The following is an 18,354-nucleotide window of genomic DNA, read 5'->3' as shown; positions in this document are numbered from 1 at the left end:
AAAACATTCTTTTCAATCTGCTCCACTGTGTACAGACTAACTGCTACTTTATGATCGCTGTAAGCAGGAAATAACAAACATATGGAGCTTGGTAAAGGATGTGAAGACTAAAATAAAATCAAATAATTAAATCCACATAATCGACCACAAGACACCTTGCACGGACTTCAATTTGCAGCAAATACATGCACATTTCCATCTCAGTAGGAAGTTCCACAGGATCCTCCAATAAGCAGTTCAGATTTGGATACTCAAATAACTGATTTACAAAATATTGAGGGCTCAAAGTAAATTCCTACCTGAGATAAATGTATCATACATATCAGTCTTAGTAATTCAGTAAACAAAGTACAATTTGAAAGGTGACACTTTCAATTAAAAAAGTCATATGTAGAAAATTCAGCTGCTAGGCAGTTACATATAAAACCAGCCAGGACTAGAAAGCAGACTGATTTTACAAACTTCAGACTACGTAGAGTACCTTCTATCATCTCCATGTCTTCCGGAGGGACACAATGGCCTGCATGGCTAATGGCCCAGACGGGATACCTCCGGTTGAGCAGCTTGTATAAGATCTTCATGAAGGGCTGATAGTAACACACTATCCCTGGGTTCCCTGTGAACATACGCAAAAGACAATGGACCTTTTAGAAAAACATTTTTAACTGGAAGAAAATAGATCTCATGTTCAGTTTTGGAATTAAAAAAAAAACATGCAGCAGAGGAAGAAATTGATGATTGTTTAACCTATTAGAGGTTAGATTTCCTGGAAAATAAATGAGCAAAATACATGGTTTCTGATTTCGAGATAAATGTCCGCATATTTATCTTGAATATTATCCAATACAATTGAAGACAGAAGCCTAAAATAAACAAACATGGAATAGAAATAATTTCACACCAAAAACCTAAACAAATGCCGTGCATAACAGCACTTCAAGTATATCCAACATTTGTAACGTAACAGATTAAACACGTGGAATTCTATTTAAAAGAATAGAAGTAGTATCGGTCACAAACGTACGTGGCCTGTTATCTGTTATTTCCATAAAAGCTAAGAAAACATATTCACCTACAGATAACTCTGAGGAGCACATTGCACAATATTCGCATTTAGAAATCCATCCCTGAAGGTCATTTACTTCTAGCAGAAAGTTCCAGAAGCTTCTAATCCACACCACTAGATACAGCAAAAAAATTGACAAAATGAGCTAGGTCATCCACCAAGCGCACCTTCCTTCAACATCTAAACTTGCACATGAAGAATTGCCACTTGGGTGAAGTGCCACGTGTGCTATTAATGTATCTTGAATCAACATTTTCAGAAAAGAATAGGAGAAAATGAAAAATGTAGCATTAAAATGCATTGAGAATACAGAATTGTCATATTTTGTCACAACTTAAAATGTCAAATAAAAGCAAGATATTGTGGATGCTGGAAATCTGAAATAAAACCAGAAAGTTTCCACAGAAGGGTCATAGGGACTCGAAATGTCAACTCTGTTTCCCTCACCACAGATGCTGAACTTATCCAGATTTTTTTGTTTTTATTAATGAAAATGTCATGTCCAATTGCAGTTTAATTTAGTAGCTTTTTCCAAATGAAGTAGTGCCTTTAGTCAAGTACTGTGAGCAGTTCTGGTCCCCATATAGAAACCTACAATGCAGAAAGAGGCCATTCGGCCTATCAAGTCTGCACCAACCACAATCCCACCCAGGCCCTATCCCCATACCCTTACATACTTACAAACTAATCCCTCTAACCTATGCATCCTAAGGAGCAATTTAGAATGGCCAATCAACCTAGCCAGCACATCTTTGGACTGTGGGAGGAAACCCACGCAGGCACTGAGAGAATATGCAAATTCCACACAGACAGTGACCCCAGCCAGGATTCGAATCCAGGTCCTGGAGCTGTGAAGCAGCAGTGCTAATCACTGTGCTACCATACCACCCTTATTTAAGGAAAGATATAACTCCACTGGAGGCAGTTCAGAGAGAATTCACCAGGACGATCCCTAGTTTGGAGGGGGATTGTCTTATGAGCAAACATTAAACAGGCTGGTATTGTACTCATTGGAAATTAGAAGAATGAGAGAAGATCTCATTGAAACATATAAATGCTAAGAGAATGCTTCCACCCATGAGAGAGTCTAGGATGGGGTGCAGAGTTTCAGAATAAAGGGGTGCCATGAGATGAGGAGTATTTTTTTTTCTCAGAGAATTCGGAGTCTTTGAAACAGTTTGCCACAGCAGGCTGAGTCCTTGTACATATTTAAGGCTGAGATAAATTTTTGATCAGTAAGGGAATTGAAGATAATGGAGAAAGGACAAGAAAGTGGTCATGACGATTATCAGATCAGCCATGACTCTACTGAATGGTGGAGCAGACTAGAGGGGCTGAATGGTTTACACTTATGTTCTTATTTCTTATGATCTTACGGTTAAGGCCCATCCTTAAGTGTTGTTGCTCAAAAATATGCCCCATTCCTTATTCCTGAAGAAAAATCAGGAACTAGAATCAGTTACTGTGTACTGGTGAATCTCATTTATTATAATCAATATACAAGATTCAGCTCACATGCATGAGATAATGTTACTATTTACCAGATCTAGGACACAAGTTCTGAGAGATTGATCTTAATTCTGCATGTTAGCAATGAATAAACAGCCTAAAATGACAACAGAAAGACATCAATAACTACTATTTGACACACACACAGAAAGAGAAGTTCTACAAAGTGCTCATCAGCGGGTGCTTTATGGTTATGAACAGAATTGTTAGGGGAACAAAATTCGGGAGTAAAATCCAAAGTTCAAATCCAATTAACAAACATGGAGGGGCAAAATACTTTGGTTACTGGAAATCCAAAATAAAAACAAAAAATTAATGCCGGCTATACTCAGGTACTCAACATGTTTAAGACAAGTTTGCAGTATCTGTTGATCCAATTTTCCAATGTTGAATTAATATTATCAAATCGAAGAATCAGTATTTGATCATTGCTGAACCTCGACCTCAGGTTTCACCCAAGCGTGAGTATTCCATTCGCAAACTTGACACTGGTTTTAAAAATGTTAAAAAATAAAAGCCACGTGCATATACTGTGGGAAACATGCACCAGACAGGCAAACTGTGATTATATTAAAACCGGCAGAGACAAACTAACAAATTACAATAAAAGTGCATAAAGTCATACCACAAGACCAAAAGTTTTGAAGATCAAAAGAAAAAGTGAAATTCAAAAAGGGATATATAGTTGGGGAGAAACCATATTTATGTTTTCCTTGCAGCAGGAGACCAAATAAAAAAAATTGAAGAATGAAATAAAAGGGACGAAACAGTGAAGAGCAGCACACTAATGATTTCATTGCTGAAATGATAACAGAAAGGCATCAATAAATACTATTTGACACAAGCACGGGAAAAGGAGTTTGGCAAAATGTTTATCGGTGGGTGCTTCATGGTTATTAAGAACAGAATTGATGGAATAAAAAGTCCCTTCCTTCTCTTCAAATCCCTCAATGGTAGCCCCACTCATGAGCTCTGTAACCTCCACCAAATCTGCAATAATGTATTCCTTGAATTCTGGTTTCTTGCACAACTCTTGTTTCTTCACCATTGGTGGCTATGTCTTCAAGTATACAGGCCCTAACCTTTGGAATTTATTCCCTAAACACTTCCATCTTGTTCTTCTCACTAAAACTTACTTTTTTAATCACACCTTTGGTCACCTATGCTAATTTCTCCTTCTTTGGCTCAGTGTCCATTCTTGCCTGATTATGCCACGTGATCTTTCCATATATTAAATCCAGTATATACATACAAGTTGCTGTTGTTCTAGCTCTAAAGATTTCATGGATTTGAGCAGTATTCAATCAAGTTGCTCCATTTTTTCAAAATTAATGGACAATCACTGATGGCATAAAATCACCATGATAGAATTGACAATAGTGCTGCAGCAATTGTACCATAAAACCATAGAATCCCTCCAATGCAGAAGGAGATAGACTCTCCAAAAGAACACTCATCCAGGTCCACAACCCCACCCTATCCCCGTAACCCAGTACATTTAACCTGGCTAATCTACCTATTCTACACATCTTTTGGATATTAAGGGGCAAAATAGCATGGCCAAGCCATCTAACCTGCACATCTTTGGACTGTGGGAGGAAATCACAGCATCTGGAGGAAGTCCATGCAGACCTAGAGAGAACGTGCAAACTGCATACAGTCACCCAAGGCCAAAATCAAACTTGGGTCCCTATTGCTGTGAAGTATCAGTGCTCAGCACTGTACCAGCACGCTGCAGCAATAGTACTGAAGACTTGTGCTCCAGAATTTGCCATGCCCCTAGCCAAGCTGTTCCAGTACAACTACAATACTAGCATTTACCCAGTCGAAAATTGTCCAGGTATGTCCTGTGGACAAGAACAGGACAAATCCAACCGGGTCAATTACCGCTCCATCAGTCTACTCTCAATCATCAGTAAAGTGACGGAAGAAGTCATCAACAGCGCTATCAAGTGGCACTTACTCAGCAGTTACCTGCTCAAAGACACTCAGTTTGGGTTTCACTAGGGTCATTCAGCTCCTGACTTCATTGCAGCCTTGGTTCAAACATAGACAAAAGAGCTGAATTCCAGAGGTGAGGTGACAGCGACTCCCTTGAGGCAGCACTTGACAGAATATGACATCAAGAAGTCCAAGCAAAACTGGAGTCAATGAGAATCAGGAGGCAAATACTCCACTAATTGGAGTCATATATGGCAGAAAGGAAGATGGTTGTGATGACTGGAGGTCAATCATCTCAGCTCCATGACATCACTGCAGGAGTTTCTCAGGGTGGTGTCTTAGGTCCAACCATCTTCAGCTGCTTCAAAAACAAACTTCCTTCCATCATAAGATGAGAAGTGGGGATGTTTGCTGATGACTGCACAGTGTTCAGTTTAGAAACAGAGAAAATAGAAGCATGAATAGGCCATTTGGCCCTTCAAGCCTGCTCCATCATTCATTTTGATCATGGCTGATCATCAAATTCAATAGTGGGGTGATTCTCCCAAAACACTAAGTGTCGAAATTGCGCAAAAACTGGAATACATCATGCTGTTTTTTTCAGCGGGAGTTTCAAAATGAATCTCTCTCACTTTGTGCTTTGCTAAAAGCACTAGCATAAATCCCATTGAAAGTCAGAGAGCAGGGCTTATTCCTGCTGAAGAGGCTGGCAGCATAATGCTGAGTGGGCCACTCGTATGTGCCAATGTGGCAGCACCGAGATCAGCGCATGCGCAGTGGTCCTGCACCCCCGGCCTCCCGACCACTGGCTAGCTCTGCGACCCTCCCACGGCCTGATCACTGGCCTCCCGGATATGTCTCAGCCAGCCTTGACTGTCCCCCTCCCACCACCAAGCTGCCTTGATCTCTCCCAACCCCCATCTTCCAATTGCCCCCATCCCATTTGGTAGCCCTGACACCCAATCTGCAAATTTGGAAATGATACATCTAGTTCCCTCTTCCAAATCATTAATTTATAATGTGACAAATTTAAGGTCCTAGCACGGATCTTTCCGGTTATCTGTTTCGTTACTGTCTGCCGATCAGAAAAAGGCCCATTTACACAAATTATTTGCTTCTGATTTGCAAAGCAGCTTTCGACTACCAGAGCAGGCCAAAGGCTAGGAATCTTGCAGCAAGTAACTCACCACCTGACTCCCCAGAGCCAAGCCATCATCTACAAGGCACAAGTCAGAAGGGTAATGAAATATTTTCTATTTGCCTGGTTGAGTGCAGCTCCAACAACTCAAGACATTCAACACCATCCATTACAAAGCAGCCCATTTGATTGCTCCCTCTTTGGCAAACATTCAATCCCTCTACCATCGATGAGCAGTGGCAGCAATGTGCATCATCTACAAGAGCCATTGCAGGAACTTACCAAGCTCCCCTAGGCAGCACCCTCCAAACCTGCGACCACTACTAACTAGAAGGACAAGAATAGCACCATATGACGGTTCCCCTCCAAGTTATTCACTTCCCTGACTTGGAAATTTATTGCCATTTCTTTGCTACACTGGGCCAAAGTGCTGTAATTCATTTTCTAACAGCACTGTGGTTGTACCTACACCTCAGGGATGGCAGGAGTTCAAGAAGGCAGCGCACCACCGCCTTCTCAAGCACTAGTAGGAATGGGCAATAAATGGTAGCCAAGCTAGTGACATTCACATCCCATAAAATAAATTTAAAAATATCTCATATTGGGTATGCTAGCAGGAATTGTTAAGATTGAAGTTTAAATTTTTGAAGGAGGATAGTGGGAGCTTTACATCTAATTGAGCTGTACATGATCTGATACTTGATCTTGCCACTGAGCTCCTGAGATACACAGATTGCCAGTGCACATCTGGTAACAGTTAAGGTCCACAGGTGTGGGTGAGTTACTGGAATTGAGGAAGTCTCGATGTCAGGCTCCAAATTGAGTTGTGCATTGCATAGTTGGGCAGCACGGACATGAATCAGGCTCTTGCTGGCTGCATCCAATTAACGGCCTTCGTGAATGGGGTTTAGCAAATAGTGATTAGCCAGTGGGAGGAAGTTCCAGAAGCTAAACACAGACACCATACTTCAGAGCTGTAGCACTCCATTTATAGGAATTGCATATAGAAGTATCCAGAAGGGAAACTAAAGAAAGGTTGCTTTTAAGGAATGCTGGCGATTGGAGAAGGTATGGCCTCCAGATTTCATGATGCCTTCCAGGAGATGCCCAGAGAGAGGTGCTTTTCCCAACTAATCGGAGGGACAGATCAGAAAGCCTCACCCAGACGACTAGAGGTCACAGGGGAAGTTAGCAGCTGCTTGCCTGTCAAATGCACGTGGCTGCAATGCCCCAAGGAATTCAATGACCCTCTGAGGTCATGCAAGGTCATGCTTACAGTCCTGATGGCACAGTAGAATGTGAGAAGAGGTTGATGACTCAGACATTGGGCATGACTAGACACAGCATTCACAAGGAAATGCACAGCAGCATCACAGTGGAGGCTCCTAGTCAATTCTCTGCCCGTTGAAGTGGTGGAGGCTGCCTCGCTAAATATTTTTAAGACGCGGGTTGATGGGTTTTTGATAAGCGAGGGGATTAAGGGTTATGGGGAGAGGGCGGGAATGTGGAACTGAGCCACGACAGATCAGCCATGATCTTATTGAATGGCGGGGCAGGCTCGAAGGGCTAGATGGCCTACTCCTGCTCCTATTTCTTATGTTCTTATGTTCTAACACTGCTTGGCTGCTAGCAACAGGCCTTCCAGTGGCACATACTGGATGCAACAATATTCACAGTTGGGCTGTAAGAGAACAGTGCTATTGTATGTTTGCAGGGGAAGGAAGCTCTCAATGCCTTGGAGCAGAGATGAACTTGAGATTAATGGTCATTGCTTTCTGTATTTGGCGCTGATAGATGATGAGGCAATAGAACAAGTAGGTATTTTAGCAGTACAGCATGAAACAAAGATGAAGTTGGTGCCGAGCGCCGTGAGAGCGAGTAACTTCAGGGAGCTTATCACTGAACTTTAAAATGAGCGCTACTAATGGCACTGCACCTTTGTTCAGTAGTCAACACAGGGAGCTCCAAATGAAGGAAAAGCAGAAGAAGTTGTGCATCAGTAGGAGAAGCAGAATGGGTGGCAAGATGGCTAAATGGTTAGCACTGCTGACTCACAGCGTCAGAGACCTAGGTTTGATTCCGGCCTCGGGTGACTGTGTGGAGTCTGCATATTCTCCCTGTGTCTGCGTGGGTTTCCTCTGGGTGCTCCAGTTTCCTCCCATAGTCCAAAGATGTGCAGGTTAGATGGATTAGTGATGCTAAGTTGCCCCTTAGTATCCAAAGCGTGTAGGTTAGCCATGGTAAATGCACTGGGGTTATGGGGTAAGACAGAAGGGAGAGTCTGGGTGGGATGCTCTTTCGGAGAGCCAGTGCAGGCTCAATGGACTAAGTGGTCTCTTTCTGCACAGTAGGGATTCTATGATTCTACGGTGGAAAGCGCAGTCACCCTCATTTCCCTCGTCAGTTATTTAACAGATGTGGCAGCAATGATGACAAAGGTTCTGCTTTGAGATCTCGGAGGAAGTGCCATCCTATGAAGAGGCAGCATCATAACATTCCCATCCTCTACCGGTGCAGATACTCGCACATTGATGGGCTTCAGTGTGTAGTTAGAAAGCCTGGCACCAACTTATCAACACAGCACAGAAGCACACGGTTGGCCAATGAATGCAATGACAGCTTTGGTGCTCTCTGTTGGAGGACAATGGAAAGGCTCAGCAATGCTCAGCTTCATGCAAGTGGTGAGCGCAGGGAGTAATCAGCAAAGCAGTAGATCCTGGAGCACCACCATGAAGGATGTCAGTCAGAATGCTCAGAGGCATAGACAATTGAGGAGTCCATCCATGCCATGAGTGGTATCATGGCTCTGAGTTATGACCACATGGCCTTCTCCATTGAGACCTTGGTGATGCTCAGGGAGAGCTGTCTGCAGCAGACAACTGAGTGGATGTCGGAGATACAGGCCGACCTGCATATATTGTCTCATCCTGTCGAATAATGTGTGGATAAGATGGGCCTAAGATCAAGAACTTCTCGCCAGAGCTTCAGGAGCTGAAGGAAAGACAGACAGGCCTTGATAAGGCAGAAGGGAAGCTGCCTGAGGCTCCTAGGGGTTCCTCTCAGATGCTTCTATTGGTGATGGTAGCAGCTCTGCCCCTTTGACATTGCTTCATGAAGCTGCAATAACAGAATATATAAAATAATGAAAAGAATATTTGACTGTTCTTAATGCCATTGTTAATTGTCCTAATTAGATTAATACATCAGAAAGTAATCGGAATTGTTTCTTAAGCAACTGTATCTTTGAAGGTGAGGGGTATTTTAGCTTATTTTTCTTGAACATTGCTGAAAGGTTCATTTTCAGTGACCCTGTGAAATGATTCACAGTCTGTATAAATCTGAATTCTGTTCACAAGATGTTGTGTTTATTTGGAAATACACTGTTAGTTAGTGAAAGAGTGATTGCTCCAAAACTAAACTATATTTTGATGAAGTCGTTCACATGCTGAGGACCGTACAGTGATTGTTTTCAGGTAGAATCCAGTACTAAGACCTCCTGGCTATTAGAAAATCAAATGATCTTAGCCAAGGCTGACTTGATTTTCTAGTTACTTAGAAGAGTAATCAATATATACTATCTTAAAGTTGAATGCTAATCATTTTAATACATTTTAAACAGGAATATTTCTGATATTGTGCTTTTATGACAGCTGAGGTTTGGAATGTATTCTGAAAATGTGGAACTATGATGCATCAGTGAGGTGTCTAAATGTCACAGCGATGCTTAGTTTAAATATTTCAAATCTATGGTTAGCATTGCAAATGTAAAAACAAGACAACACAATGCTATGCCCACAACTACTGCAAATAGATTTGTGTGACATGAGTGCCAGGCCAAAACATTACAGAACGTAGTTCAGGAATGCATAATGTGAATAAATGTGATCTAGAATGATTTGCCTGTGGCTGTTTCATGGATTGAATTGATCGTCTAATTCCTGAAGATGCTCTCGTAGAGATTTTGCCTTGGTTAAATTGATTTTGCCAAATGATATGACATAAGATGCTAAATGTCTAATTTTACTCTTATTTTCATAATTCCCTCAAAAATGGATTGAAGATAGTGGGTGAGATTTCCTGACCTCCTGCTATTGGAAACACATCGGAAAATCCCACTGACGTGATCCGCCAGTAAGCTCCGGCCAATATGTTTTCTAGCTTTCCAAATTTGCACTCTTGGCAGTTGGTCTGCAGGTACAGTCAAAGGCAGTGAATTTGAAGAGAAAGGGGCAGTGAGAAAGAAAAGACATAGGGACACGTGAGAGTCAGGATGTATGAGCAAGCATTAGTGATGAGAAGGAGTCACTGAGATCTACACATTTGCTCTACAAGCCATTTCAATAAAATGAAGCTTAAATCCCCCTTAGTTCTTTCCCCTTTATACCATGCCACCCCAGAAGGAAGGAGAAAGATACAGCAATAAGAATGTAGTCAGTTAAGCGTTAGACTATTTTTACCAACTTACTACTGTCTATGCAGCAGAACAGGAAATCCAACTGCTATATATTAAAATTTTGTATATCGTGCAATTTTTCTGTAAGTGCCACTTTTTGCAACAGTAACTCGACCACACTCTGTTGATTGATACAAAATATAATAGCTGCACAGTAGAATTGAAAAGATGTGAACCAAAATTAAAAAGAAGCTAGAAATCTGCATTGAGAATCTACCAAGGACTAAAAGAAAACAACCAAGCCTGAGAAAATCATACCACTAAACCAAAGCAATCAGTCAAGATGATTTTGGAAAAAAATGTTCCATCCAACATTTTTTTAATGGTGAATGAAATGATTAATGTTTAAAATAAAGTTTAAACCAAGTAAAAACATCACATATTTCAAAATAACACATGAAATTGACTTTTGTAACAACTTCATTCAGTTTTTTGCTTTAAAGCTTTAGCTCGTACAAAGCTTTGAGTTGAGACTGTAGAATTTTTCAACAAAATAACTGAACAGAGTTAAATCTCAAGTTTGCTGAATTCCCCAGCCTATATTAGCAAATTTCCCCAAATTGAAGTAAAAGATGTATACTCTCGCCCTAGGTGGAATTTTACAATAATTTGTCAGTGTCAGGCTCTCACTGAAAACCGGTGTTTATCACTCCAGATGTATAGAGTTCTGGCACTCAGTGCACTGAAAATCTGGGGCATGGTTAACACCATCATTTTGGCGGGGTGAGTCCTGCCATCTTTGAAGGGCACCCCAATCAATCATAGAATCCCTATAGTGCAGAAGAGGCCATTCAGCCCTTCGAGTGCAGTGCATCAACTCTCTGACAGAGTATTTTATGATGTGGAGATGCCGGCTTTGAACTGGAGTAAACACAGGAAAAAGTCTCACAACACCAGCTTAAAGTCCAACCAGTTTATTTGATAGTAATCTCGCAAGCTTTCGAAAACACTGTTCCTTCGTCAGGTGTGTGGAAGGTTCTGATCAGAGAAGGGCATATAAAGGCACATACAGTTTACAGAATACTGATTAGAATGCAAGCCTTTACAGCTAACCTGCTATTCAAGTCTTAAAGATGCAGACAATGTGAGTGGAGATAGCATTAGACATAGGTTAAAGAGATGCGTATTTTCTCCAGACAGGACAGTAAGTGAGATGTTGCAATTTCAGGCAAGTCATGGGGGTTACAGATAACGTGACATGAACCCAAGATTCCGGTTGAAGCCGTCCTCATGAGTGCAGAACTTGGTTATCAGTCTCTGCTCAGCGACTCTGCGCTGTTGTGTGTCGTGAAGGCCGCCTTGGAGAATGCTTACCTGAAGATCAGAGGCCGAATGCCTGTGACCACTGAAGTGTTTGCCAACAGGAAGAGAACAGTCTTGCCTGGTGATTGTCGAGCCATGTTTATTCAACCATTGTCGCAGCGTCTGCATGGTCTCCCCAATATACCATGCTTCGGGACATCCTTTCCTGCAGCGTATTAGGTAGACAACATTGGCCGAGTTGAAAGAGTATGTGCCGTGTACCAGGTGGATGGCGTTCTCACATGAGATGACGTCATCCGTGTCGACGTCACCCGTGTCGACGTCACCCGTGTTGACGTCACCCGTGTCGACGTCACCCGTGTCGACGTCATCCGTGTCGATGTTCCGGCATGTCTTGCAAAGGTCACTGTGGCAGGGTTGTGGTCACTGTTCTCCTGAAGACTGGATAGTTTGTTGCGAACAATGGTCTGTTTGAGATTGTGCAGTTGTTTGAAGGCAAGTAGTAGGGGTGTGGGGATGGTCCTGGCGAGAAGTTCGTCTTCATTAATGATATGTTGAAGACTCAGAGAAGATGTTGTAGCTTCTCCGCTCTGGGGATGTACTGGACGACAAAGGCACCCTGAAACCCATTGTACAAAGAACCCCCAGCTTTTGTCGCGACACTACGAACTTCCTAAAGAAACTCAGCACACATGGAGCAGTTGAACCAGGGACACTCCTCGTCACAATGGATGTCTCGGTGCTCTACACCAACATCCCCCACGACGATGGCATTGCTGCAACTGCCTCAGTACTCAATGCCGACAACTGCCAGTTTCCAGATGCAATTTTACAACTCACCTGCTTCATCCTGGACCACAATGTCTTCACCTTCAATAACCAGTTCTTCATCCGGACACATGGAATAGCCATGGGGACCAAATTCGCACCTCAATATACCAACATTTTTATGCACAGGCTTGAACAAGACTTCTTCACCGCACAGGACCTTCAACCAATGCTATACACTAGATATATCAATGACATTTTCTTCCTTTGGACTCATGGTGAACAATCACTGAAACAACTATATGATGACATTAACAAGTTCCATCCCACTATTAGACTCACCATGGACTATTCTCCGGAATCGGTTGCATTCTTGGACACATGCATCTCCATCAAGGATGGTCACCTCAGCACCTCACTGTACCGCAAGCCCACTGATAACCTCACGATGCTCCAAATTCTCCAGCTTCTACCCTAAACACGTTAAAGAAGCCATCCCCTCAGACAAGCCCTCCGTATACAAAGGATCTGCTCAGATGAGGAGGATCGCAACAGACACCTCCAGGCACTGAAATCTGCCCTCATAAGAACAGGATATGGTGCTCATCTCATTGATCAACAGTTCCGAAGCGCCATAGCGAAAAAACGCACCGACCTCCTCAGAAGACAAACACAGGACATGGCGGTGTACCCTTCAAGAATACCCTTCATTGTCCAGTACTTCCCTGGAGCGGAGAAGGTACACCATCTTCTCTGGAGTCTTCAACATATCATTGATGAAGACAAACTTCTTGCCAGGGCCATCCCCACACCCCCACTTCTCGCCTTCAAACAACCGCACAACCTCAAACAGACCATTCTTCGCAGCAAACTACTCAGCCTTCAGGAGAACGGTAACCACAATACCACACAACCCTGCCACAGCAACCTTTGCAAGACGTGTCGGAACATCGAAAGAGATGACATCATCTCACGTGAGAACACCTCCACCAGGTACACGGCACATACTCTTGCAACTCGGCCAATGTCGTCTACCTAATACGCTACAGGAAAGGATGTCCTGAAGCATGGTATACTGAGGAGACCGTGCAGACGCTATGACAATGGATGAATGAACATCGCTCGACAATCACCAGGCAGGGCTGTTCCCTTCCCGTTGGCGAACACTTCAGTGGTCACAGGCATTAGGCCGTTGATCTTCTGGTAAGCATTCTCCAAGGCAGCCTTCACGACACACAACAGCGCAGAGTTGCTGAGCAGAGACTGATAGCCAAGTTCTGTACTCATGAGGACAGCCTCAACTGGAATCTTGGGTTCATGTCACATTATCTGTAACCCCCATGATTTGCCTGAAATTGCAACATCTCACTTACTGTCCTGTCTGGAGACAATACACATCTCTTTAACCTATGTCTAATGCTATCTCCACTCACACTGTCTGCATCTTTAAGGCTTGAATAGCAGGTTAGCTGTAAAGACTTGCATTCTAATCAGTATTCTGTAAACTGTGTGTGCCTCTATATGCCCTTCTCTGATCAGAACCTTCCACACACCTGATGGAGGAACAGTGTTTCCGAAAGCTTGTGGATTTACTATCAAATAAATTGGTTGGACTTTAACCTGGTGTTGAGAGACTTTTTACTTAAAGTATTTTACCCAGGCCCTCCCCGCCACCCTATCCCCATACCCCACATATTTACCATGGCCAATCCACTTAACCTGCACATCTGTGGAGTGTTGGAGGAAATCAGAGCACGTGGAGGAAACCCACACTGACACTGGGAGAATGTGCAAACTCCAAAAAGACAGTCACCCATGGCCGGAACTGAACTCAGGTCCCTGGTGCTGTGAGGCAGCTGTGCTAATTGATGCTTATGCTGGAGGCCAAAGCAACTGTTTAAAGAGTTGCTTTGGTACTAAGTTTAGAGAGTCCAATTGGAATTGGTCAGTAGGCTCACCACTTCTTCATGCTTTTGGTTATTTGAAATTAAATTGTGGACGAATCCACTCCGGTGCACTGTTGCAGCAAGAAGTACAAATTCATTGTGGGGGCGTGATGGGGAAAGTATAGTTTACAGTCGTTAAATTAACTGGTAAAAGTAGGAGGAAGGTCTGGAGATGGAATGAGGGGAGAATATTAAATACATTACTCCTTACTACATGAAAAAAAGATAACAATGGCAAATCAGTATTGATTGACTGGTTCCAATTGCCTCGAGGTCATTAAAGGTCAATCATATGCTGAAAGATGGGAGTCACGTGCAAATGAGACTATGGGAAGGTCCCTTCCCTGACAATCAAGCTGCTTTCATTATCTATTTTCAATGGCAGCCGAATTAACCAGATTTACTGAATTTTGTGATTTACCACACTTAGAGGTCTGGACTCACAACTTCACCAACACCATGACCATTGTCACAATTCAGTACTCCCCAGTCATAACCTCTTAATATTCTTGCACATCAAGCAACTTGCAGTTCTGCTCAATCTTCTCCACCTACCAGAGATAAAGAATATTTTCTGCTTTTACTGAGTAACCCTGGCTATGTTAACTGTACTGTTTCTCATGTTCATTTGCTTTGGCACAGAATATGCACCAGCACAGCTTACTGAACAAAAAGGAAGTCCTATTATAAGGCAACAGATCAGCCCTGACCTTGTGGAATGGCAAACCAGGCTGAAAGGGTCAAATGGCATTTTCCTGCTTTTATTTAGAACATAGAACATATTTCTTATGTTATTACAGTATGTTCAAACATAAACGACAACTGTTGAAATCGGAGACAGATACCTTTTCCTGTCCACATCACTACATTTATCCTACTGATGGCTTTTAAAGAGCTTCCTCAGTTATTGAAAAATATTTGGTCATCAGGAAAAAAGTTACAAATCATGATTTTCAAACAGTTGTCTGCTGCTCTGAAGCCATCAAAATAATCTTCATTGTAAAAAGGAATGGCAGCCTAGGGTAGAATGATTAAAAAAAAAGATAGATTCAATACACTAAATTATAACAATGATATTGTGACAAGAACATCTGTATTCCACTTGAGTTATGTTTATTTGGTGCATGCTTCAATTGGGATTTCAGGAGATTGTCATCCACACTCTTTAGCATTACTAGTCCAACATCTGACTTCTTTATCTGGGGTGCAAATTCACAGACTCAGTTTTCAATTCTACTGTTGGGATAAGTGAGCCAGGTTTAGCAAGATAAATGCTGGCATTTAGCTCAAGAGTGCTGTTTTACTAGAGCCATCGTTCAAATAAAGCAACATAAAAGCAATTCTGCAGGTTACCTAACACTGATATATTTGGTTTGAATAGCTGCAGTACACTCAGGCTATTAAATTAATTGACATAAACATGTTCCTACAGGGTTTGCTTTTGTAATTGGTCCACTGCCTAGTGGTCCATTCACATTACAGAACCACTCCTGTGAGAATTTTTGTGCTAAATCGCAACTCTACTTCTGTTGAAGTCAAACAGGGAACCAGTACAGCCACAACGGGCTAAATGACCTCCTTATGTTCTGTAACCATTCTATAATTCCATTCTATATCCCTGCACAGAAATATACTGGTACTAAAGGAAATAGTGTTGAACAGCAACTTTAAAACTACTTTTATGTTGGTGTTTTTTTCATCTAATTTCCAGTGTTGCAGCACTAAAAAAGTAAGCCTCCTTTATCCTGCAGTATTTTATTTGAAGTCTGTTTATAAATCTGCATATTTACATTAGTCTGGTCAACTTTAAGATGAAGTATGTTATACAAAGTCATTGCTTTAGTTCAAATTTTAAGAACTGCCATTTAAGCCAACACCCAAGTATTCATTCTGTTGGAACTAACTCCTTCTCCGCAGCTTATAAAATATCCCATAGCCTTGCAATCCACTGTAGCATAAGGTTTATCCTACTCTCTGTAATAATTAATTGTATCAGGTTTTTAAATTTATGTTCGCCCTTCCCACCTTGATTCAGACCCGTCACTCACTTGAAAATAGTCTGTTTCTATCTGTTTATCTATTTCTTCAAAATATTAAAGAATGCTGTTGAATCAATACAATCCGTGTTACAACAAATCAGCCCACTGAAGTCCAGCACTTAACTTTTTAATGATATTGATTACCTAAGGTGCTTCTTTTAATGTTTTATAAATCGCAACATCTGTTCTTTCACATCATCCAGTCTTTGTCCATTCAAAGCATACAAAAGTTTTTTGCAATCAGAAAATGTATTCACTGACACTGGCAAAACAAAAATTGGCAGAATTCATTATTATTTTATCAGTATTTCCTTGCATCTTCCTTTGGTTCTCAGAACTATTTACTAGGTCTCTTATTTTGGAAACAACTGTAAACTTGGAAAACCACACTCTGTAGGCCTGTATCCAAATTACTGGTCAACTTAATGAACAGACGTAGTCTCATTAGAGAGCTCCAGGGGACAGAGTTTCCCACATTCAGCCTCTCTGAGGAACAATAGAATTGTCAACAAGAAAACCATGTGTGATGACAGGGATGGTCTTTAATGAAGGTGAAAAAGGGAGGACTGAAGCTATCGCTTTTGAGGAGCTCCTGCAGTAACACCAACTTGATCTTACAGTGTGCATTTAATGTATTAAAACATCCTGATATGCTAATAAAGCATAACTTGAACCAAGCCACATCAGGACATATTGGGCCACATTAACAAAAGCTCAGTCAAAAGGATAGTTTTAAGAAGCATTTTTAAAAAGTGAGATAAAGGTTTAGGGAGGGAATTCCAGATTTAGAGCCTTGGCAGCTGAAGGCCAAATCTTAAACAACAAATGTCTGGGATGCTCAAAAGGCCAGAATTTGAGAAGTACAGATAGTTTGCAAGGTTGTGGGCCTGAAGGATATTACAGAGAAGAGGATTTGAAAACAAGAATACGAATTTTAAGCTTGAGGTGTTACTTAACTGGGAACCAGCATTAGTCAGCGAATATAGGAATGATGACACAGGCAATAGAATTGTGAATGAGCTTAGGTTTATAGAAAGTAGAACATGCGCCAGACTGGTGTACAATGAAATAGAGAAGTCAAGAATTAATAAAATATGGCTGAAGGTTTCAGCAGCAGATGAGTGGCTGGAATGCTTTCAAGCTGTGAAGGTTGGTTTCTGACAAGCACAACTATGAGGAAACCCTCTTTTTTTGTTACAGCTTGATGTTGATGATAGTTAGTTTTGACTCTCCTCTGTCATTCAGCTGCTGTGTCCATGTCTGGACCAAGGCCATGATGAGATCTAGAACCAGTTGGTTCTGTTGTAAATTGTACAAGCTATAATTATACAATTACTGTATTATAGCCCGGGTTTTTGTATTCTATCCCTTAGATACGGACCCAAGCTGTTTGTGTGTTCTTACATAAACATCTACTGGATAAAAGCTATGTTTATATTTCCAGTGACAATATTTCAACACACTCACTGAGTTTTCATCAGTGGTTTGTATGCTACACTTTTTATGCTATTTCTCACATATACATAAGTCAGAATGTCATACACATGTACCAGTAAATGTAATTCCATGTCAAAACTAAGTTGGCAGACAACTAGATATTGTATAGATGGTAGTTTTTCTAGATACAAATTGGCAGCTTCAGCTACCTACACCCATCCAGTATGTGTTTAAGCCATGATTCTTTTAACAGTTTGATAACATGGCACAGCTGTATTCATTGCTGACGAAAAGATCTGTAACTCTGAGGTTCTGACTAAATATAGGAGCAACATTCTTTGTAACTAATATGTGTGAAGTTGATGACAGAAGGATATAATTCTGACAGAACTGGATTTTATTGCAGTTTGGTCTTTATTGACTCTACTGGTTACTTGTACAAGTTAATCAGAACTTTAACTCTCAGTTTGTGCCAGATTTTTAAAATTCAGATTCCCTTCACTGAGTTATGTCACTAAGATTCAGGCTGCATTCTCAGAATACCTAACTGGAGTAGGTAACAGTGCTCCAATTCGGTATTGTCTAACCTACTCCAACCACTGTTTAGAATGCTTTCATTTCAGAAAAATAGACTTACTTTAGTTTGCAAATTTTATACATGGATCAGAGGTAAAATAAAGAAATGACTTCAAAATATAAAAGAAAGGCTCAAAGGTTGTAGCATTGAGATTTTAATGGAGCACTTAGGCCATTTTTTTTCCATTTTAATCCCTTTTCACGAAGAAAACACTGCT

General features: G+C 41.4%; 1 protein-coding gene across 2 annotated transcripts in view; it reads right to left on the bottom strand.

Annotated features, from left to right (window-relative positions):
- The window catches only part of ldah (lipid droplet associated hydrolase), a 237,915-nt gene that overhangs the window by 141,148 nt on the left and 78,413 nt on the right, over positions 1-18,354 (bottom strand). For both annotated transcript variants that reach the window (XM_080192230.1, XM_080192231.1), the window contains exon 3: positions 482-616. In XM_080192230.1, coding sequence (XP_080048356.1) covers positions 482-616 — 135 coding nt within the window. The remainder of the gene's footprint in view (positions 1-481; positions 617-18,354) is intronic.

Source organism: Carcharhinus amblyrhynchos, chromosome 7 (assembly GCF_965287045.1).
Source record: "Carcharhinus amblyrhynchos chromosome 7, sCarAmb.v2.hapA, whole genome shotgun sequence".
NCBI lineage: Eukaryota > Metazoa > Chordata > Chondrichthyes > Carcharhiniformes > Carcharhinidae > Carcharhinus > Carcharhinus amblyrhynchos.
The sequence above is the reverse complement of the archived record's forward strand: the minus strand, read 5'-3'. Positions and strand labels throughout refer to the sequence as shown.